The sequence below is a fragment of the Microcebus murinus genome, chromosome 21, assembly GCF_040939455.1.
Source record: "Microcebus murinus isolate Inina chromosome 21, M.murinus_Inina_mat1.0, whole genome shotgun sequence".
In the NCBI taxonomy this organism is placed as follows: domain Eukaryota; kingdom Metazoa; phylum Chordata; class Mammalia; order Primates; family Cheirogaleidae; genus Microcebus; species Microcebus murinus.
Window position 1 is genome coordinate 21,665,770 of NC_134124.1, and position 24,252 is coordinate 21,690,021.

The following is a 24,252-nucleotide window of genomic DNA, read 5'->3' on the forward strand; positions in this document are numbered from 1 at the left end:
GGTTTCCCTTTTTGATAGGGAGTCATATTAGAGGAAAAGTTCCATTTGCCACCCACTTCCTCTCTTCCTGCGTGGGCTGCTTTCGTGTGAGGGTAAACCACAGCTCTCGTCACCACCCTGCAACCTCGAGGGAAGAGCTAAGAAAGTCACAGCAACCTAATACCTCTACCTAGGGATGCTGCCAAACCAGCTTGAAACAGTCCCAAGTCCAGACTTCGGTTATGTGAAATTATTAAACATCTTTACCAATTAAGTCACTATTTCTCAGTGTTCTCTTACTTGTAGCAGAATACAATCTTACTGAGACAATGAATGTCCCCTGAGGAGGATTCCCCATTATATTTAAATGCAGGAGGACAGGTACCGTGTTTCCCCGAAAATAAGACAGGGTCTTATATTTATTTTTCTTCAAGAAGACACCCTAGGGCTTATTTGCAGGGGATGTGTTATTTTTTTTTTTAAGTACGGTATAACAATCTACATTTATTCAAAGATAGTTAAGTCGTCTTCTTCTGGAACATCAACATAACTCTCCAAACCCCGAATTCCATCCTGAATTTCTTGCAACTCTATTTCCTTTAGAACCATGGGCCCCAATCTCTCATGTCAAGTAATAGGGCTCTCATGGGGCAGATGAGAAGGGCTGCTCGTCTTCTTTACACCTCTGAGATGAAATGCGTGGGTTGTGCAGATACGCTGCGTAGCCACGCCCATCACTAGGTCTTATTTTCGGGGTAGGGCTTCTATTGCGCACATGCTTAGAAATCCTGCTAGGGCTTACTTTATGGGTAGGTCTTATTTTCGGGGAAACACGGTAGTTGCCTTTCTACCAAGTTCCTTGATGTGTAACAAAGGTTACTACTTAACCAATCCCCCATGTTTCTCTTATAATCTTGGTGTCATCTCTTCATCACCTCTCTGCTGTCCTCTGAACAAATTGATAGCACCACCCTGACCCCAGGACGTTCCTGCTCTGCTTATCTTTTCTGTTTTCTTATTACCACTTCCCATAGACACATATTATATCTTGGTTCTTAATTACTTTAATGGGCCTCTTCCATAGTAATTGGTCATTACCTTTGCTCTTCAGATCTTCTTGAGTAATTTTATTGCTCATGTCTTTGAGCAAAATCATGCGGGGGTACTAGACCCACATAAACATGTAACTTAGGCCAAGCTTTATCCTGAATAATTAGCAACATTACTTTCTGGCGCAAAACCACCCTCCCTTTAGAACAGTGCTTCGCAAATGTTGGTGCGTGTTAGAATCACCTGGCATTCTTTACTAACTCCTGATGTCCAGCTATCCCTCATGCCAATCAAAGCAGGACCTCAGAGGGGAGCCAGGCATCCATATTTTTATTTTTATTTTTATTTTTGTTTATTGCGGCATATTATGGGGATACAGATTTTAAGGTTTCAATAAATGCCCTTTCCCCCCTCCCCCAACAAGTCTGAGTTTCCAGCATGACCATCCCCCAGATGGTGCACATCTCACTCATTATGTGTGTATATACCCGCCCCCCTCCCCCCTCCCCCCTGCCCAATACCCTATTACTGTAGTACCTATGTCTCCGCTTAGGTGCTTATATTTTTAAAATTTATTTCTTTGCGATTGACAAATAATAATTGTGTATATTGACGGGGTACAATGGGATCCATGTATCAGGCATTAGTATTTTTTTACTCCACGATTCCAACATGCAGCCACGTTTGAAAATTAATACTTGAGACCAGCACTTCCCAAACTTCAATGCATGTACAAGTTACCTGGAGATCTTAGGTGCTACAATGCAGATACTGATTCAGTGGGGCTGGAGTGGAGCCTGGGATTCTTCCGCCCTTCTAACAAGCCCCCAGGTGACAACAATACCGCTGGTCTGAGCCCCACCCTTTTGAACAGCAAGGGTGTAGAATCTAGATCTAATAGTATTCTATTCTAACATTGGATCTGAACTAAGTAAACTCCACTTGGATCCAACTGCAAAGTCATAGGAAAAATGATCACTGCAGTCAAGAGCAGGAGCTATGAGTCAAAGAACTGAGAGGGTGGTTGTCTTTGATCTCTAGTTACAGACTTATGTCCACCAGCCATCCCTGTTTGCCTGGGACTGAGAGGTTCTCAGCATGCAGGACTTCAAGTTTTAAAACCGGGAATGTTCGGGATAAACTGAGATAAGCTGGACACCGTAGTTACAGTGGCATTACGAGAACAGCAGAGCAGTCAAGCTTTGCACTTCTACATTCCAATTTCTCTTCCAGGAGGAGAGGGGTGTGCTGGGAAAGACCGCTCAAGGAAAGGAAATGCTGAGCTGCACGGCTGCCCCAGCAAGAACTTACTGGATGGGACTCCAGAAGAGCAACAGTCAGGCAGATCCAGGTGAACTTTGGAAAACCCAAGAGTCTGAGTTTATGACATAGCCCCAGAGCCAAGTCTAGGAGACACAGCCTAGGTCCTTGTTCTAGCATTGCTTTGCAGTGTAGCCTGGGGCAACTCCTTTCTGGGCTTCAGTTTCTTCAGCTGGAAAACAGGAATTAAATTGAAAGATGTGTGAGGGTCTTTCCTGCTCTCCCACCCACTATTCAATATACAATATGGAAAACAGTGCTTTGGGAGGCCGAGGTAGGAGGATCACTTGAGGCCAGGAGTTTGAGACCCGTCTAGGCAACATAGCAAGACCCCATCTCTACAAAAACTTAAAAGATTAGCTGGGTGTGGTGATGTGTGTCTGTGGTCCCAGCTACACAGGAGGCTGAGGCAGGAGGATCGCTTGAGCCCAGCAGTTTGAGGTTACAGTGAACTATGATGATGCCTCTGCACACCAGCCTAGGCGGCAGAGCAAAACCCTGTCTCTATAAAACCCTATACATATATATATATATATATGGATAATGCATATAACTGCAGACCAGCACCTTCTCAGCTCAAGCAGAGCATGAACCAACTTTTGTTTTGCAAGCAACTATTGCCAGTGCTCCCCAAGCTACTCCGGAATAGCATTAGCATTCATCTTACTCGGGGAACACTTCCCTTCCCTGTCCTTTGATGCTCAGAGAACTGAGAACTCACAATGCTTTTTTTTTTTTTTTTTAAGCCATAACATGTTTACAAATCTAAATGAAACTCTATTTCCAGATCCAGTCTTTTGGTTTCAAGTGGCTTCCTCCTTCTGCTCTCCCTTCCACCCGGGGAGCTCACTTCTCAACTTTCTGTTTTCTTTAGAGAGAAAAGGAATCTCCCCAGCCACCCATTTCTGGATTCCTGTTAACCTTTCATTAAGCCCGCTGACAGCTGGCTCCAGCTCTTTATGAGTTAGTTCAACACATTCCCATTTAAATGCGTCCCACCTGGCTTCATTAGGGTTCCTGCCAGGTTCTCCCCTTGCAGTTTCCTCTGCAAATGCAAATCAGATTCTGAGTAAATAATACGTGGGGGACAAGGGAAGATGGAGTTCTGAGGGGGTTGGGATTGGAGAGCCATCCATGCACTCAGGTTGCCAGGACCTGAGGAGACTAAAATTCATTTGGGTCCAATGCAAAGGCCAAGGCCAAGCGCCATCTGCATGATCTAAACTAGAGCCCTCACTGTGCAGTACAGGCCGGTGGTGAGAGTGTGGAGTCTTCAGGCCTGGTTCAAGACCTGGCTCTGCTGCAGGAGACTGGACTATGTGCCCCTGGGCAAGTTCCTTCACCTGCCTCTGCTTCTGTTTTCTTAGCCTGCAAAGCAGGAATAATACAGCTGCTACCCTGAGGATTCAACGAGATAATTGCCTTGAAACACTCCGTAGTATACTCAGAACACAGTAAGTGCTCGTTACATATCGGATTTTGTCTATTTTATTTAGCCTAGAAAGGCCGAGGTCAAGGTTGAAGAATGAGGCAGTTTTCAATCCTCAAGGTTTGACTGTGGACCCCCCAGGTAAAACATCAGCTGTTAAGAGCCATGTACTCCATCAAAGCCCTTCCTTGTGGAAATGGAAAAAAGACATTGATCCCATTCCTTTGTATTTCCCATGTGAGTTTTGTCTCATTTTGATTTGGAGCTCCTTAAGGGAGACAATTCTCTCTCCTAGGCCCCCCTACACAGTAGATACTAGAAAGTTATTTGTAGATGGCTACCAATTCATCCTGATGACACAAAGAGGGAAGGAGAGGAACGGATACATTAACAACTCCTCTGATCAAGGAGTCTCAGTGTAAGAATTATGTACTTATTCAAAATTTTATAAAACCCACCCCCTACCCTCACTCTCAAACTGGCTGCCTTGTTCTAGCTCACAGCCATGTTTGTTTAATGTACTTGCTCAGGACAGTATTTTAACTACTTTTGAATTTCAATGCCTTTACATGGGCTCACACACTCTGATTTGTCACAGGCCACATCACCTCCCAAGGCCTTACTCAGCTGCATCAGCCCCTGGCCCCTGCCTCAGGCTTCTTCTTGATAAGGTCTAAGGGCAGAGGATGGAAAGGGCTGGAAGTCAGGAGACAGGAGACTGAGCTCTGCATTGAGGGAAGATGTCTCTGCCATAGCATGGACAGTTAGAGCAGGAAAGGAGTAATGGTGGTGGTTATAGTTGGGAAGCGACTGCAGGGGACCAGGCAGGAAGTGATACCAGCTTCAAAGAGGAGATGCAACAGGGCCTCATCCCACTGGCACTGGAAGCTCCTGACCCCTGGCCAACCCCGTCACCCTACAGCCCTGGCAAAGGGAGAACCTTTTCTTGAAATTTCAACCCACCTGTTAGGAATTATTGGGCTGCAATAGTAGCTAAATTCCAACGTGCATCAGAATCTCCTGGAGGGCTTGTTAAAACGCAGATTCCTGGGCTCTGCCTTGGAGTTTCTGATTCAGTAGGTATAGAATGAGGCCAAGAATGGACATTTCTAGCCAGTTCCAGCCTGGCCGAGGCTTCTGGTCTGAAGCACATAGATAGTTTGAGAACTACCAGGCTAGAGCTGCAATTTGTAGTCCTCAGCCACACTTTAGAACCACTTTGGGACATTTTTTAAAAACTCAGGTGCACAAGCCATACCCCAGACCAATTACAAAAGAATCTCTTAAAGGGTAGGACTCAGGAATTGGCATTTAAAAAAGCTTCCCAGTTGACTGCAGTGTTCAGCTAGCTGACATCGAGAACTCCTAGGACAGAGACCGTCACCAGTTCTACAAAGTTATGACGCTCAATGTTTCTTATCTGGGGAAGGAGTTTCAGGAATATATTTGGGAAATGACTGAAAATGGCCCCCTTATAAAACAGAAAAATATTTACTGAGTTTAAATGTTCTCTTAAGTATTTCCTGTCTTCTTTTTTTACTCAGACCCCAATTGGTAGTGACATTGGCGGGGTGGGGGTTCTGTGATGGGGGTGGTTGTTTTGGAAGAAGAATCAGGAGCACGAGCTGAGTTAGGGTGGGGTGTATCACTGACTCACAAAATACTGCAACCTGACTACACGCACAAAGCCACCTAGCTCCGTTCCATTTTCCAGATGGGGCAATTGAGGCTCTGAGCCTGACTCGAGATTCAGTTTCTAAATAAATGTTTGAGTTCAGCACACCAAAGTCATTTCCAGTATCTTGAGCTAACATCAAACAAGTCAAGCCAACAAACCAAGCAAGCCAAAGAAGCAGCTACCAATCTGCTGCTAGCTGTTTCTATCACTTGAACCAAACCTATCATTCTGCCCAACAGCAACAGAATAATCCAGAAGGCAGGTTGCCCCAGGCCAGGTGTTTCCCAAGTGCCCAGGTGATGGGGGATTTTTATTAAAGGCTGGATCAGTGTACGTGAACTAACACGGCAAGTGCAGGAATCTATAGACTGCACCGTCAAGTAATAAGACTTTTTTTCTCTCTCTCTCTTAAAGGCAGTATCAAGAGAGGAGAAATCCAAAAGACGGTTACCCCTGAGGGCTGTGTGTTTATCCTGCTAATGCTGCTATTGCTCTGAATGTTCAGGGAAGAGCTTCGGAGAAATGTCTCTCAGATCTGGTTTACTTTTCACATTTCTGCCCAACTAGAAGCCTCTCTCACTCAGGCGTGCATTTTCTATTCATTCATTCAACCACTGTTGACTTTAATCACTCTCTCAGGGTTCCTCATGCTAGTAGTTGTTAAAGTTTTAAAATAAACCTGTTCTTAGTGAGGAGCAAATTTCCATGAATTATATTTATATCTGGATTGCCTTGCTATCACGCCTAAACACTGCCCCTAGTTGAATGTCCCTGTCATTCACCACATTTTGCTCCCACGGACTCTTAGCTATTTCCAAAATTAAATTCCCCAGGCAAGAATTAAGATGTGACACTATGGTCACCTCTCAAGACACTCGAATGTGAAAAGAAAATAATAGAAAATTTAGGAATTTCAGAAGTGAGCCAATTACGGTGTGATTCCATGTCATTTCTTGCATTATTAATGAAGCATAGACTCTGGGCTGCTCATACCATACCCAGAGCGGGTCACTGAGCTCTGAAAGCTGGCCATAAAAGGAGAGACGCAAACACAAACGAGATGAAGGCACCTGGGGCAGTGAAGGGACCAGAAATGGTGTCCCAGAAGCAAGAAAATCTGGAGACACATCAGGTTCTCCTTTCAGTACTTGGAGAGAGATTGAACATGTACTGTGTGAGCACAGTGAGTTCAACTAGGACCAACAGGCAGATGGTATCTGGAGACCGATTTTGCTTTAAATAGCTCTTAATCTCAGAACGGCCCTGAGATTGAGTGGATTCCCTTGCGTGTGAGTAATGAGTTCACCGTCACTGAAAGTGTTCAAGTACTTGGTGAAAAATCACTTAGCAGTGATACTAAAGAGAAAATGCAAGCATGGGCAGAGAAGGTGTGGTCTCTAAAGTACCTTTCATTTGCAAAACAAAAGCAAGACTAGATCAATAACATCTGTGGAACAGGTAGGGCTTTTATATAAAAAAAAAAAAAACCCAAAACATATTAAGACTGACTTTGACACTTCAAGTGTCATGCCCTCGTCCTGTCATGCTAAGAAGTAGCACATTAGAGTGTAAAAAGGCCATCTTCATCTTCCGGTCCGTGCTGCATGTCATTGAGGACATTTTTATACTCCCCAGCACCGTCTAGCCTGGAAACAGAAAAGAGGTGCTGATGATGGGCAAGACCAGAAAAAACAAAACAGAACAAACCCCCCAAAACCCAGATGCTGCTAAGTTATAATGCAACTACCCTTGAGTTCAAAAGACTCACAATCCCTTTAGCCCAAGCTTCACATTTTACAGGTGGGAAAACTGAGGCTTCAAGGGATAAAGGGCTTCTGCCAGTCTATTATAATGAGGAGATTTAAAAGTTCGTCAGCAAAATATCAAATTATGATCTAAATGCATTTATTTATCAAAAGGTCTCCAAGTATGATCTTGGAAATTCACCTTACAGGGCCTTGGTTTTCTTACTTATTAATATTTATTTGTAAATAAATATGATTGCATTGATACAATTAATTAGTGAAGGCAAGGCATTAATGGCTTACACCAAATCTTTTTATTTCTTTCCCAAAAAAGCTATAGAATAAGGCAGACATCCAAAATCCCTTACTAGAGAATGTTCAAATAGTATTTTTTTAAAAACCCAAAACACAAAAAAGCTGCTCCCATGGTCTGATTGGGCAGAGGAACAAAATCCCAGGAATAATATTCTATGTGTTTTTTTTTTCATTTTCCATACTGCCAACTCTCCTCTTAATGAACTCCAATTTAACGATGTCCTCTTAAAGTGAGTCACCCAGAGTTAAGCAACGAATTTCCAGCACAGAGTGACATATCACCTTCTTTCTTTTGCATGCCATACCTCTATTAATGCCACCTGCCTTTGTATGTGCATTTTGCTCATGCAGTGTGAATACAGATAGGGGTTAATGTAAGCTAAATCTACACAACTTTTTCACCTCTAATGTCACATCTTTCCCACCCTGTTCTTAATCAGAACACAAGCACAAGTCATTAAACCACTGAGTAGTAGCTAATCATTTGTAACAGCTTGTACAATCATTACAACAATCATCCATGCAAGATAAATTACCTTGTGTGTTTCTGCGAACAATTGGTTTCCATGACTTTCCCTGAAAAGACAAGGCCACAGTGTGAGCACAGTAGCTATGGTAGATAGAACATGGAAAGTGCACGGGCAAAGGATGAGGGGTAGGGACTGGCATTGGCAGGGTAAGCCATACCTTCTCCCAGGTCAAATGCTTGCTTTTTTAAGGACCCAGTCAGTGCCCAACAATTTCAAAGTTGTTCCAACACTGTGGCCAATGATGTGAAGCTGTTACATTTTGAGTCGTTTGCTTATCCAAAATTCAAGTATTCACTTGGGCTTTAAAACACTTCTTTATGAGACATACCCAGTATTTTCCAAAACTGTAACCTTTATATGAGGGCTAATAGCAGTTAGCCCCTCTAAATTCCCTCTTGCAATTTCACCGGGGACAGGTGTTGAAATATACAAGTTTCACGATTGTTCAAACCAGCTGAGAGGGTTACTAGTCTGATCGGACTGACTGCCCTGAAACAGCTTTTGTTAATGACTACAGACCATTTCTCTCCATTTTGCAATAGTACCAGGTGCCATGAGCCTAGACTTTGCATGAAAACTGTGAATCCTGTTTCCTGGCTCCTTTCTGTAGTGCTTTAAAACTGTAGTGCTTTAAAACTTTCTTGGGTGGCAGAGGTACAAGGTCATGGAACAGATTGAGAATTTAATAGAAACTATGGTCCCTGTCCCCTGAAAAATACAGGCATAAACATATAAGCACTTTTACACACACTTTCAAGGTATTCCTAGCTCCCCTGAAATCCATCTGTAGCCCCTAGCTTAAGAAAACTTGCTTTCAGAGAACACATAAGAAGACCCGAACGATTCATGGTTTTCTTCCTGGGACGCTCCTAGCCAAAAGAAGAGGCAGGCCAGCATTTTCTTAGCACTAGGGCAGTGATATTCATAGTACTTTCTACTGAAGCCAGTAATAAGGATGAAATGAGTTAGGCAAATCAAGAGTATAGCTTCAGGCTGGGCACGGTGGCTCACGCTGAGGCAGGTGGATCGCTCAAGGTCAGGAGTTCGAGGTCAGCCTGAGCAAGAGTGAGACCATCTCTAGTAAAAATAGAAAGAAATTGGACAACTAAACATATATAGAAAAAATTAGCCAGGCATGGCAGTGCATGCCTGTAGTCCCAGCTACTCAGGAGGCTGAGGCAGGAGAATTACTTGAGCCCAGGAGTTTGAGGTTGCTGTGAGCTAGGCTGATGCCACGGCACTCTAGCCCGGGCAACAGAGTGAGAAAGAAAAAAAAAAAAAAAGAGTATAGCTTCACGACTGGCACAGAATATGTTTCCAAGAAATGAAGGTGATCTTATTATATTTTTTTTCTTTTCCAAAATGTAAACTCTGCATTTTGGAGGATAATACACAAAGCCATGAGCACCTTATGGAGAATGAGTTTCCCTAAGATCTTACTGACTGGGATGGGGACAGTGATAGAATTGAGCCTCTATGGGAAGGTGAGGAAGGGGAAGGAAGCAGAAACCACCCACTCCCAGATCCTCCTGGAGTCCCCAGGGTTCTCCTTACCTCTCAGGAGAAAGGTCAGGAGCAGCGCCAACAGCACAAACCCCAAGGAGGACGCGATGATTATCATCAGGTTGTTGAAGTTGGGCGTTCCCATCACCTGGTGAGACACAGGCAAGGCCATTGGCCTGGTCATTGCTTGACGTCATCACTGCAGGACCACAGCCCACCCCAACACCACCATCCAATCAGCAACAGCTTCGCCACATTCCAGCACCTTCTGCCCAGTGTGTCTCAATATCAAAACAAAGCCAGCTTTACAAATCAGCAACTTTTCCATAAATCGCTGAAAACCGAAAACATTTTACGCATATCCCCAAATTTTCCTAAGTCTTAGACATCAGGCCTAGAAGGCTGGGAGGCTCGGGGGTCTGAAGATTCGAAATAACTGTGTGGTGAGCTGTGTTTGCCGCCGTCAAATCTCTTTCCTGGCCACTGCCTAAATCCTTTGAGCTCTCCCTAACCCTGTGCAGCTCTTTTCATGCCTGACTTAGGTTTCTGGAGGAAACAAGATTAAAAAGAAAATGGAGCTCAATTTTGTATTTTCTACAGCATTGGTTCTCACAGTCTGGTCCAGGGAGGGCATGAGATCAAAATGGTTTTCATGAGATATTTTCGCCATTTCCACTGTCACTCTCTTAACGAGAGGTACAGTAGGGTTTCCCTTAGTGGATGTGACATGTGATGATGTCATTGTTCTCACTTATACAGAATTTGTAAAGCAGATGTGAAGCATCCCTCTGTCACCTATTAAGCCAGACAGTAATATAACATTGGCAAAAATGTAGAACAATGCCATTTTTTTTCTCACTAATTTTCTTTTTCATCTGGGAAAATAGTTGTCATAAAATGTATGTTCTTTATGTTAACATGCAATGGATTTGTTATGCTTGGTTTTAAATGAATGAATAAATATGTTAAAGTTTCTCAGTTTTAAGAAACTGAGTGTTAAGAGTTTGAAGGGGCCTTGACACCAATAAAGTTTGGAAAGTGTCTCTCTTTGGGCAAGCATGGAGGCCTCTTGCAGGAACTATGCCATCTCCATTGACTGGGCTCTCCTCTCTCCCCTCCCTGATCCATTCTCCAACACACAGAATCCTGGAAGCAGTGGGGACAGTGGCCAGGGTAGGACAACAGATTGCCTGTGAGGACAGAGGTGGGGGAAGAAGAAAGAGGGAATAGGGAACCTTCACTTTTCCTTTATAGACATTTATATTGACCCCAGTTTTTACTGAAATAATAAATATAAGTGAAGGGTACCTGCAGACAATGAGAGGAAAACTCGTGGCAGGTGTTGATTCTACCATATGTCATTAATCCCAGGCCACAAAGAAGTAACACATGAGGATTTTGCATTTTTTTTTTTTTTTTTGAGACAGAGTCTCACTTTGTTGCCCAGGCTAGAGTGGGTGTCGTGGCGTCAGCCTAGCTCACAGCAACCTCAAACTCCTGGGCTCAGGTGATCCTCCTGCCTCAGCCTCCCGAGTAGCTGGGACTACAGGCATGTGCCACCATGCCCGGCTAATATTTTCTATATATATTAGTTGGCCAATTAATTTCTTTCTATTTATAGTAGAGACGGGGTCTCGCTCTTGCTCATGTTGGTTTCGAACTCCTGACCTCGAGCAATCTGCCCGCCTTGGCCTCCCACAGTGCTAGGATTACAGGTGTGAGCCACCGTGCCTGGCCAGGATTTTGCATTTTTTTTTTTGTGGTGTTTTTTTTTCCTTTTTGCTTTTCAAAAGCATCTGCACATACCGAAATAATGATCAATGCTATGTCTGCCAAGAGTACAAGTCCACAGATTCTTTAGCTATTTCATAACAGCTGTGATGCAGTTCACCCTACTCTGGGGAGAGTAGGATGTTGGCAACATCCTACTCTCCCCAGCCCATCTCTGCAAACTTCTGCTGTGGATTTTTTTAAATCTAAGTTATATACTTCAGATACTTACAGATTCTCGTACCCGTGTTTCGTTTTGCGCAGTTGTCATCTCAGATTCTGGGAAGGAAAAAGAAAAGAAAATGGTTATATGTCCTGTGGGAGAATAATATACCACATTCTGAAAGAAATATTTGAAAGCCTGTCCGGAATTCCAGCTAATGTGTTTAATTCCTTAATCTCATATTTCTTTTTTTTTGTTTTGTTTAATTTATTTATGCATATTAGTCTTGATATGGTTTTAATGTAAAGTTCATCTGCTATACAACATTATCCCATAGGAACATCTCCATCTTATAGATGGGTAGAGACATTGGACCAGCAGGCAATTGGCTATAATTTTTCTGTAGGTCCCAGCAATGCATTTGGGATTTTTACTCAGCCAGAAAATTTGTTACTCCTTCAGTTAACAGATATTTATTGAGCACTTATTCTAGGCCATGCAGTATGCTGGCTGTACCATGGACCTCATAAATTTACATCTTAGTGCAGAAAAATCAAATTTAAACAAAGAATATAAATAGCCAAAAAAAATAATTACAGAATGAGCACAACATGCCGGGAAGAAATAGTACAGAATATGATAGGGGCATATCATGAGGATGGCTGGATTGTTCTGGAGGGCTAAGGAAAACTTCTCTGAGAATGGGAAGCTTAAGCTGAGACATGGAGTCATTTATTGACAAACTATAGTGGAGTTGCGAGGGAACCGTACTGAGAATCCGCCAAGTGCTAAGGACTGTTCTAGACACTGAGACTGCTGGGATGAATATGGAATGCCCCTAGCCTCAAGAACTTGACGGGACATTAGGGAAGAGAGACTGGATGATCATTTCAGCCTAACAGACCCAGGGTAGTGAGGGAGTGTGCACAGCTTGCTGGGGAGGTGGGAAGAGGCAGGGGCATCCGGCCCAACGTCCTGTGTCATTCGGTGAAAGTTTTATTAGAATAAAGCTCCACGGAGACAGAGTCCCTGTCCGCCTGTTCACCACTGGGTCCCCAACACTGCTCGGCACATACTTGGTGCTCAATAAGTGTCTGTTGAAGGAATAACACCGGAGCTGAGTTAGGGTCATGTAAGAATGAGCCAGGCAGAGAATGGTGGCGATGGCGTTTCAGGTAGACAGGACGGCATTGGCAACAGCGAATCTCTGGGAACAAGAAACAGCAGGTCAACGGGGCACCTGTAAAGGTGTGAAATGAGGGGAGGGAGTGGCAGGAGGTGAGACTGATGTGGGCAAGAAACAGTCACAGAGGGCATTTGCTTCATTCTGGAAGTCTCTGTTGGATTCTGTAGGCAGTAGGAAACCACAGAAGTGTTTCAGCATGATCCAGGGGGAAGGGTAAGGCAGTAGCCAAGATGAAAGTTATCATCCGGGCCGGGCACGATGGCTCACGCCTGTAATCCTAGCACTCTGGGAGGCTGAGTCAGGAGGATCATTTGAACTCAGGAGTTCGAGACCAGCCTCAGCAAGAGTGGTACCCCATCTCTTCTAAAAAAATAGAAAGAAATTAGCTGGACAACTAAAAATATATATATATATATATATATATAAAAATTAGCCGGGCATGGTGGCATATCCCTATAGTCCCAGCTACTCGGGAGGCTGAAGCAGGAGGATCACTTGAGCCCAGGAGTTTGAGGTTGCTGTGAGCTAGGCTGATGCCACAGCACTCTAGCCTGGGCAACAGAGTGAGATTCTGTCTCAGAAAAAAAAAAAAAAAAGAAAGAAAGAAAGTTATCATCTGATTCCAGGTCTGAAATTCAGAGCTAGCAAAAATGAAGAGAAACAGACTCAGAAATGCTTCGAAGGGAGGTCAACAGTACATGCACGTTGACTGTGAGGCCGAGAAAGAGAGGAGAGTGTTAGATAACCCAGCTCCTACTCGAGACGCGAGGCCATTGCCTGAACTGTCCACTAAGACCGGGAACGGGGGAGGAGAGAAGTGTAAGTCCGGGGCAGGAAGGTGATGGGCTCACAGTTAAAGTCACTGAGTTTAAGGCTCCTGTGAGACACAGGCAAACACTATTCCCCTAACAAACATTTCATATGTTTGCAGCTGAATCCAAGTCAGGGAAAGGGTGCAGTTGGCCATACTGATTTGGGAGTCATCGGTATCCAGAGAGCAGTTAAGATCCTCAGAGTGTATAGGAAATCCAAGGGCTGCCTGTGCAGAGAGAAGACCAGGAACCCTGAGAAACATCCCTATTAAGAGGTGGGCAGAGGAGGTGCAGGAGCGGGAAAAATAAAAAAAAATAAAAAAAGGAAGAAGAAGAAATGATCAAAAAGATCAGGACAGGGAAAAATTGTCCAGGAGGGATATAAAGCCATAGGTACAATAAAATCTTAGAAATAGAACTTAGAGAGAGCCTGAATGTAACAAACATCTAAGCTAATAATTACTGAAATTGATCTGAAATTACTGAAATAATTACTGAAATTGATCATTAAATTTTCTTTCATGCCTCCTTTTTACTTAAGGCAAAAGGAGAAATGTGTGAGGTTTTGTAAGGCTCTTAATTTGGTACTGGAGAGCTTATTTGGTTCATCATGGAGAGGAACTTGTTGAATGCCTCGGAGCATAAAAACCAAAGGGGAAATTCAGCATGTTTTCATATCCTAGAACTAAGTTATTGTTGTTATTTTTCTCTCTGCTATTATCCCCCAGAGCCGGAAATTGCAGGTAAGAATTCAAAACTGCTACCCCTGTTCTGTCAAAATCCTGTTGTGTTACAATCATTTGTGATGGATAAGCCTGAAATTGAAGCCATCAAAGGGAAAAGCCAGCCCGGGTCAGTTTTGTCAGAGCTAATCTGTATTTTAAATTGGAAGTGTCTAATGGGAGAGGCACTTTGCAAACACAAACACTGCTGCGTGATACCAAACAGTACTTTTCTTTTTTTTTTTTTCTTGTTCTTCTTCAGAAAATGCCAAAAGCCCAAACGGGAAGCTCTCCAGGGGCTAGAGCACTGTGCACGGAATAGCAACACCAAGCACACGTCGATGGCGATTTTTCCTCCTTGTGAAAAGTAGCCATGCTGGGGGTTAGCGAATGGGGTTAGATGGGGCAGGATTACTGGTTGCTGTGTCGTCTGTGTTCCCTTGGCCCTTAAATTCTCAAGGCACTGAGCTCCAACACAAGTCCATCCAGACAAAGGCAAGAGCCTCCCAGAACTTGCTATTAACAGTAAAGCAGTTCTGCAGGAGGGGAATTAATTATAGTTGGTTGAATAGTAACCCTTCCCCACCCCCCGTCCCAAAATCATGTAACTTTACTGAGAAATGGGGTCTTTCAACATGTAATTAATTAAAATCTCGAGATGAAATCATCTTAGGTTTAGGATGGGCCCTAAATTCAATGATCAGCATCCTTGTAAAGAGAGAAAGGGACAGAGAGACACACGCAGGGAAGCCCACGTGAACACAGGGGTGGCAATGCTACCATAAGCCAAGGAATCCCTGGGGCACCCAAACCCAGGACGAGACAAGGCAGGATTCTCCTCTAGAACCTTCAGAAAGAGCGTGGCCCTGCCAACCTCTTGATTTCAGACTTCTAGCTTCCTAGAACTGATAAAGAATAAATGTCTGTTTTTGTAAGTTTATGGCACTTTGCGTACAGCAGCCCTAGAAACTAAATTCAAAAACATCAACATGCAAAGGATGAAAGTGGCCTTCAGTGGGGGGAACCAACCTCAGAAAATGTCAGGAAATGGGTGCTGAGTATAAGCAGGAAGACTAAATGCAATGAAAGGCTCTAGCACTAAACTCGAAAGAGTGTTAATCTAATGTTCTCTTGTTGCTAACATTCCACTGGACATTTAATCCTCATGAGTACCCCACACTGCCAATGAAAAAACTGAGGCCCATTACGGTGGAGCAATGTGATGGAGGTTAGCAGGTTGCAGTGGTAGAGCTGGGATCTGAACCTGTTGGTCTGCCGTCAATATCTATGCTTGGACAGGCGCCGTGGCTCATGCCTGTAATCCTAGCACTCTGGGAGGCTGAGGCGGGTGGATCATTTGAGCTCAGGAGTTCAAGACCAGCCTGAGCAACATCAAGATCCCATCTGTACTAAAAATAGAAAGAAATTAGCTGGACAACTAAAAATATATAGAAAAAATGAGCCGGGCATGGTGGCGCATGCCTGTATTCCCAGGTACTCGGGAGGCTGAGGCAGGAGGATCACTTGAGCCCAGGAGTTTGAGGTTGCTGTGAGCTAGGCTGACGCCACGGCACTCTAGTCCAGGCAACAGAGTGAGACTCTTTCTCAAAAAAAACAAAACAAAACAAAACAAAACCTATGCTTCTATATACCAAAGCTCAAGCACATTGCACCATGTAAATAGCATGTCCTACCAACTATAGGAAGGAATGTGCAGGACAGTGACTTGCATTGAATCTAGAAAAAGGATGGTCCAGAACAGAGGTCTCTAAAATGCGCTCGGTGCCCACCGTGAGTGGGTTAGGCCATCCACCGGGTATGGGGAAAATGATATCTTCCATTTATATTTGTTTAAATATCATCCTTTAAATACTTCTGGGGAGGATGTATTTCAAAATGTATTTAACATATTGGTATGGAGGTATACGGGAACGAATCATAAATAAATGTTTTACTAAAAGGAATATATTCTCTTTTATCAGAATACTTTATTAATCTGGTCTAGAGAAGAAGAATAAGTCATTTGTCTCTCATATGCAGTTTGTAGACTATGGTCAGTAGAATAATGACACCCAGAGGTGTCCATATCCTAATCTTCAGAAACTGTGAATATATTACCTTATATGGCAAAAGAAACTTTGTCATGTGACTAAGTTAAGGATCTTGAAATGGGGAGAATATTATGGATTATCTGGTAGGCCCAATATAATCACAGAGGTCCTTTTTTGCTTTGTTTTTAATTTTTTTTTTTTTTTTAAGACAAAATCTCACTGTCACCTGAGCTGGAATGCAGTGGCATCGTCATACCTCACTACAACCTTAAACTCCTAAGCTCAAGTGATTCTCTTTCCTCAGCCTCCTGAGTAGCTAGTACAAGCACTCGCCAACACACCTGACTAATTTTTCTATTTTTTGTAGAGACAGAGTTTCACTAAGTTGCCCAGGCTGGTCTCGAACTTCTGACCTCAAGCGATCTTCCTGCCTCGGCCTCCCATAGGGCTGGGATTACCACTTTGTGAGCCACCATGCTTGGCTATAGGGGTCCTTGTAAGAGGAAGGCAAGATGTTCAAAGTCAGAGGATGTGTGATAAAAGAAGAGATGTGAGAGAGAGAGAGAGAGAGAGAGAGAGAGATCTGAAGATGTTATGCTGCTATTTTTGAAGATGGAATAAGGGGCCAAAGAATGCCTCTAGAAGCCAGAAAAGGCAAGGAAACAAATTCTCTCCTGATGTATCCAGTAGGAATATAGTTCTGACAACAGCTTGATTTTACTGACCTCCAGAACTGTAAGATAATAAATCTGTGGGGGGTTTTGTTTTTTTGTTTTGAGACAGAGTCTCACTCTGTTGCCTGGGCTGTAGTGCCATGGCATCAGCCTAGCTCACAGCAACCTCAAACTCCTGGGCTCAAGCAATCCTCCTGCCTCAGCCTCCCGAGTAGTTGGAACTACAGGCATGCACCACCATGCCCAGCTAATTTTTTCTATATATTTTGAGTTGTCCAAATAATTTCTTTCTATTTTTAGTAGAGACAGGGTCTCGTTCTTGCTCAGGCTGGTTTCAAACTTCTGACCTTGAGTGATCCACCTGCCTCAGCCTCCCAGAGTGCTAGAATTATGGGTGTGAGCTACTATGCCTGGCCAATAAATCTGTGTTAAGCCAGTATGTTTGTGGAAATTTATTACAGCAGCAATAAGAAACTAATACAGAGACACCAGTCACTCACTAAGATCTTCCCAAACAACAGTGGTTCTGGGGCTAGGCACAAGAGATGAAAAGAAAATTGACTGTTCATTTAAAATTTTGTATATGCTTTGTACTTTTGCCATGTATGTGTATTATGTATTTTAAAATAAATTAATTAATATGTAATAACAACAAAAACTCTGAACATTAATTCAACTTTTCCTAGGCCCATGCATTCTGATTGATATTAGATTTTCCTGTAGGATGAGAATGTATTTATATGAAACATGTGAAAATGTGGATCCCCTGGTAGCTAGAATTCTCACTGTAACGTGGCTTTCTGGCTTACATTTTGTATTCTTGAGTTTTGGGTAGGCATGGGTACTCTGGCAACCTGGAATGCCTGTGACACTTAACCCCAGATCTTGGAGCACTGCCCCTCAGCCTGTGCCACTCTGGCATCCTAAGACTCTCTCCCCCATCACTAAGTACTTATCCCAGCCTTCCCGGCTGTGTGGCCTTGGGCAAGTTACTTCCCTTCTCTGAGCCACAGTTTCTTCATCTGAAAATGCTGATATTTCACCAACTGATCTCTCCTATGGCCTTTTTCACCTTTATAATTCTGGATGCCTTTTTTACAGAGAGTTTGAATGACCTGAGAAAATTACCATTACATAGTATTCTTTTAAAAGGGTACAAAGTTAGTATCAGGAATGAGTGTTTAAATACTTAAAAATATATACAGAAACACACGCATACATCTTGCTCCCCAAAGAGAACTAAAAAGAAATTCTAAGACTAAATACATCTGACTTTGAGTGAAAATATTACAATCAGATTATTTTTCTCATTAGTAGTTTTGTGTCATTTCTAAATTTTCTGAAATGTGAAATTTTTAACTGTAAAATATTATTTGTATCTTGTGTTAATCATTGGCAACTCACCGAGATGCCTGAGTCAAGAGCAAAACTCTCGGGGTGTGTGTCATTTCCCTGAAGGAATGCCACAGTGACTTTCTATAGGAAACACTAAAGACAGTTGTTAGACACCAGTAACCCACAGGCAAAAAAGCGATGGATGGTGTGAGAAAAGACACTCCCTGAATCTAAAAGTACTGACATGGAAAGATGCCCATATATTGGTGGTTTTTATAGGTCAAAAAATATTTTTAATAATGGGTGCATTCAAAAAGCTGATAAAATCCTACACAGTTCATATACTATTTAATTACATTAGTGCAATGTCCTGTTTTTAACAAGGGACTTTAGTTATATAAGATGTGACCATTGGGGAACGCTGGAGGAATGTACAGAAGACCTCTCTGTACTATTTTTGCAAGTTCTTGTGCATCTAAAATTTATTTTAAAATAAAAAGGTTTTTTTAAAAAAAGGTTTCAATATCAACCATGTTATATTGTTCAATCTAATATAGGCGTGATATATAGTAGCTTTGCAGTGAAGATTTGTTGAACAAAATTCTGGAATGAATTTTAAAGTCAATTTAAAAGAACATGGAATGATTTTGGAAAAAGAAATTTAATTATGTAAAAAATAATAATATATGTTATTATGTTATTAGGCAAATAAAAAAAGATGTAAAAGGATATAGCCAAAACTGTTATAGTAATTATCTCTTCATCTTGTTCATGGGGGGCAGTGGTGTTTAGGATAAGAAGAAATTTTCACTTTACAATGTGCTAACTTTTTTTTGCAAGAGTATGCATTTATTCCATAACCTGAAAGATAAAGTTTAACCCTTTGCACTTGCTTGCTTTTTTTCTCAATTCCTTTATTCTACTCAGGATTTAATTTTTTAAATACCCCAGATTTTACAAAGTGCGGCAGTAGAATAAAAAACTGGAGTTTCTTTTCATACAAACTTATTTATTTGGATTTTTTCATATTTCAAATTATTGATACATTCAAAGAGTAATTTTAATCTCTATAATTTTAGCTAACCGTGTCGAGTGCAAAGGGTTAAATGTTAAAACTATAGCATAAAAACACCACTTTACCTACAAAGGACTTAAAATCTAGTAGGGTAGGAGGCAACATTTAGTGCAGGCATCTTCAAACTACGGCCCGTGGGCCACATGCAGTCCATTGAGGACATTTATCTGGACGGCAGGGTGTTTTTGCCACCACTGCCTGTCCTGCTTAGCAGCCGACTCATCCCGGGCCCACAGTGCGCATGTGTGGAATGTGCGCCGCACTCTCCAACGGCCTTCCTGCAGTCTGAGGGACAGTGAACTGGCTCCCTGGTTAAAAAGTTTGAGGACCCCTGCTTTAGTGCATGTTCTGGCAGAACCCTATGGAAATAGTTTTACATCTGCCCTTTCTAAGGAAGCTCTCTTGCATCTGGATGGGTGAAGGATTTGCAAGCCATAGCCTGAGGGCCAAATCCAGTCCACTGGCTTGTTTTTGTACAGCCTGGGAGCTAAGAGTAGTTTTTACAGTTTAAAATGGTTGAGAAAAAAAATCAAAAGAAGAATAATAACTCATAATACATGAAAACTATATGAAATTCAAACCTGCTCTCTCATGCAGCTAAAACTATGTGCTACGTGCAGTCCTGAAATGGCATTCAAATTTTAGACTAGAAGATCTTTTAAAGATTCATTTTTAGTATATGTGCTGCCGAAGCGAGCACTAAAGATTCATTTTTAATATCATCCCCATTCCCATCCTATTAGTAGAAATTTGCTTTAAAATTACTAGAAACTTTCTTAGAATCGATTTATTGAATACTTAACTATGTGCCTGGCACAGTGAATTTTCACATCTAATGATCATAAACCCATTTTACAGATCTGTAAAGTGAAGCTGAACCAAGTTAAATCGATTGCCCAAGGTGACACAAACAATAAAAGGAAATTTGAACCCATCTCTGAATGACTCAAAAGAAAAAAAAATCACAACTGTAACCACTCTGATAGGAAAGAGAAAAAGCATATTAAAATCCTATTTGGGAAAAACACCAGGTCTCTAACAAGAGGGCTACTGGCCGGAAATCAACTGGGAATAAAAGCACTCTATCTTCCCAGTGGCTACATTTTAAAACAAATATTACATATGTTTCTCATCATTGAATTCTTAGACACCGGGACCCATCTGTCTCTACTTTTAAAACAAAATTAGTTCTGAAATAAGTCAATTCAACAACGATACAATCTTAAGGCAGTCCTAGAATTTTAAAAGTGACAACTGCAAGCCTTCAGAGAACCGTTTTCTATCTGTCATGGGAAGCCTCTGGCTTATGCTGCCCCCTCTGGATCACTGCTGGTATGACCTCAAAAACATCCAAAAGACATCAAAAGGATCTAAAAATCACAATCTGAATATTTTAGAGTTGGAATGGATTTGACATTATCTCCTCCAATTCCTTTTTTTTCTTTTTTTTTGGTCAAGATAGAAACTGAAACCTAGACAGAAGGTCATCTGCTCAAGGCTTCACAGTGAATAAGTAACACAGGAAGTAACTATACGTATTTGCTGAGCCCTGCTCAAAATTCATATTTTCTGACCTTGCTTGGCAGCATTAACACAGATCTAGAATTTCAAAACTCCTTTTGAAAGTGGAAACACACATTTATTGAAATCACATACTTCCTTTCAATTCTGGAGGCCTCTTCATGCTTTTAATACGTGGAATGATCGGAAAGAGCTCTATACACCTAAGTGAATAAGCAAACAGAGCATTACATACATGAGTCAGCTGTTCCTTATGGCCAAGGGAAAAACTGGGTGGGGTCCATTTTTTTTTAATTTTGAAAGGGAACAGCAAGTAAGTCGGGTTGGCACCCAGTGCGATTCATAAAGAGGAAGACATGGTGAGATGCCACCACATTTCACATAGATGAGGTAGACAGAAGGAAACCGGAAACTCTAGAACACCATTATTAAGAGGTACCCCCGTTCAGAACTTTGCTTCAACCTTCTACTGCTCCTGAGATACCCTAGCAGCAAATCTCATCCTCTCTGGGAGAGACCAGAATCCCCATCTGAGGCTCCTGCTTGAGGGTCTCGATGAAGCACAGATAAGACCTCATTCCTTTCCCTTTTTTTCCCTTTTTTGGTTGAGACTGGGTCTTGCTCTGTCACTCAGGCTAGAATGCAGTGGCATCATCATAGCTCACAGCAACCTCAAACTCCTGGGCTCCAGCAATCCTCCTGTCTCAGCCTCCTGAGTAGCTGGGACTACAGGTATATGCCACCATGCCTGGCTAATTTTTCTATTTTTTTGTAGAGATGGTGCCTTGCTATGTTGCTCATTCTGGTCTCAAACTCCAGTCTCAAGTGATCCTCCTGCCTCAGCCTCCCAGAGTGCTAGGATTACAGGTGTGGATGAGCAAGACCTCATTCCTAATTCTTCCCCTTGGACTCCTCTCTGAAGGGCGATGTCTAGGACTCTGCTCTGCCCATACAAGCTGATCAATAAATCTTGACTGAGGGAGGTGGGAAGGTTTGCATTTTACCAATAACCCTCAATTATGGACAACAATAATAATAAATGGCTACCATATACTGAGTACTCACAACCAGCCAAATACAATGCAAAGTACTCCCCACGTTTGATCTCAGTTAATCCTTAGAAAATGCCCTATGGGGGCATGATTATTGTCCTCATCTCATAGTGGGAAATCCGTAGCCTGGGGAGGTCAAGCTACTTTCTCAAGTCACATAGTAGGAAGGGACAGAATAAATCTCAGAGCCAGGGTTTTCTACCTGCAGAGCCTAAGCTTATCCTCTGGGCTAAATGGACTTTGGAAAATGTGGCAAGAGTTCACGTATACTTGCTCTAAAAAGATCTGTGCTGAGAAGCGAATACATAGGGAAAGGATTCATTTAGAATGGAACCCCAGTCCTTGGCTGCCTGGGTGGGTACAGTTTCTAGAAAAGAAACCCTATATTGTCATTCATGATGATTATTATGAGCACAATGTGAGCGCCTGAAAGTGCTTTGTGTACTTTCCACATGTTACCTCATTTCAGTTTCAGAATGATTCCATGAGCTAAGTAACCTTGGGTAGAATTGAGGAGGAAATGGAAGCTCTGAGAGGCCTGTACCTTGTCCAAGGCTGCAAAGCTAATAACGATGCTAGTACATGGTGGGACGGTGACATCTGACTCTAGATCCCAGTTCCTTTCCGCTCTACTCTTCCGCTGAGCACCACGGGGTTCGACAGTCCTCAAATACACATGGTAGGTTCTTGCCAAAGGGCATTGGTACCTTTGCTTGTTGACTTGTTCACAGTGGGGAGAACAGAAACCTCATCCAAGAACTCGCTGAGGTTCCCTCATGTATTCTACCCCCTGTGAAGTCAGAGACCTCTCCAGTGCCTAGAAACTCGCCCCCCACCCCCCAGCTCAGTGTCAGAGGGACGTCGTGGCCTGCAGAGTGGCCACCCAGCTCAGTTTGCTGGCCGTTAACAAGGACCTGCCTTAGGTCCAGCTCTGTGTTCTTTGTCAGCAACTCACACTTTTTTTCTTTTTCACTCTTTGTTTGCCTTAGCACGGACCTCTCTTAAAGTTTGGCAGTTCTCCTTGATCTTGTTTAGCTGACCTTTCTGAAGGTGAACTGTTAGATGCTGGAATTACATGGATTCAGTTCCAACTGTATTGATACAAAAAAAAAAAATCATTTGTATGGTTGATGGACTAGAATGCTATTGTGAGAAAAATCATAAGAACCCACTTTTTGTCCTATTCCTTTATCCCCCAGACAGTTGGCCTACCGACTGATTCAAGCCTGTGAACAGCACTGGGCATGAGAGATAAAACAAATCTGCTAATGCCTCGAGAAAGATGTTGACTTTGAAATCAACTGCATCCAATTTCTTTCTTTCTAACAATGGCATTTATGAGTAAAAATGAGCTTTGCTTCATTCCCCTGCCTTCCTCTCTTGCTTCTATTGAGCTCGTTCTGAGAATGGCAATTCCTCCTACAATGTTTTTATGCCCTTGATCAGTTAAGGACTCAGAAAATTGTCAAGTTCTGACAGGGCTCAATTTTATCTTTACTTTAATAAAATAATGTGGTGTATGGGAATGAGCTCTAATTTGGGAGTCAGAAGAGAGTTTCTACCTAGGGACTAGTGCTCACTCCTCTTTGAATTTTTTAAATACCCCCATGCCTCAGTTTCCTTTTTTGTAAAATAAGGAGAGTGTGCTATGCCACCAATTCCTAATTTCTTTCTTGGGATCAGGGCTGGGCTGGCTTCAAAATGATCTCCTGAAGAAATTTGTTAAACATACAATTTGGGGGGGGGCACCCCTAGAGGTTCTAATTTTGCAAGTCTTGGCTACAATAGGGTGATCTCTGTCTTTATAAGCTCCCTGTGATTCCAGCCCATGGCTAGGTTGGGTATTCATGGATTAGATGGTCTGTAAGTTCAAGGTCTTGTTTTCCCAGTCAACTACACCTGCGGGGAGGTCCACATGAGATCTGATCGTTTCTACACCTTTACTTATTCTCTCCTTACCTCCTCCTCTCTTACCTCCATTTCCAGACTAAACCCACCTCCCCATGTTTAACACATCTCCCTCTCCAATGCCAGGACACACTTTGCTCCCTTCACCACCCCATCTGTCTCCACCCTGCCTCCCCTCTAAATACCCCCAAACTTCCTGAAAGAACATCAAACATTCATTCTCTGGTGAGTGCTCGTCCTTGGACTTCATGGAATTCCCCCCCCCACCCCCAGATAGTCCACATTGTCCACTTCCTGGTGACCTTGCCGCAGCTCACAGCCACCTTTCTAAATGCCTCATCCCAGAATTTCCCAATATTTAACTACACCCTCCCTAGCCTGTGTCAGCCTGATGTCCTCCACCCTTGCACCCCCACGGATCCCATTCTATTTTT

The 24,252-nt window shown here is 42.6% G+C and overlaps 1 protein-coding gene across 1 annotated transcript in view; it reads right to left on the reverse strand.

The window, feature by feature from the left end:
• Positions 1 to 6,902: 6,902 nt before the first annotated feature.
• TIMD4 (T cell immunoglobulin and mucin domain containing 4) overlaps positions 6,903 to 24,252 on the reverse strand; it is a 39,717-nt gene continuing 22,367 nt past the window's right edge. The window contains exons 6-9 of the mRNA XM_012781592.3: positions 11,552 to 11,598; positions 9,601 to 9,697; positions 8,053 to 8,092; positions 6,903 to 7,102 (exon numbers count right to left, since the gene is read on the reverse strand). Coding sequence (XP_012637046.2) covers positions 7,018 to 7,102; positions 8,053 to 8,092; positions 9,601 to 9,697; positions 11,552 to 11,598 — 269 coding nt within the window. The 3' untranslated portion in view covers positions 6,903 to 7,017. The remainder of the gene's footprint in view (positions 7,103 to 8,052; positions 8,093 to 9,600; positions 9,698 to 11,551; positions 11,599 to 24,252) is intronic.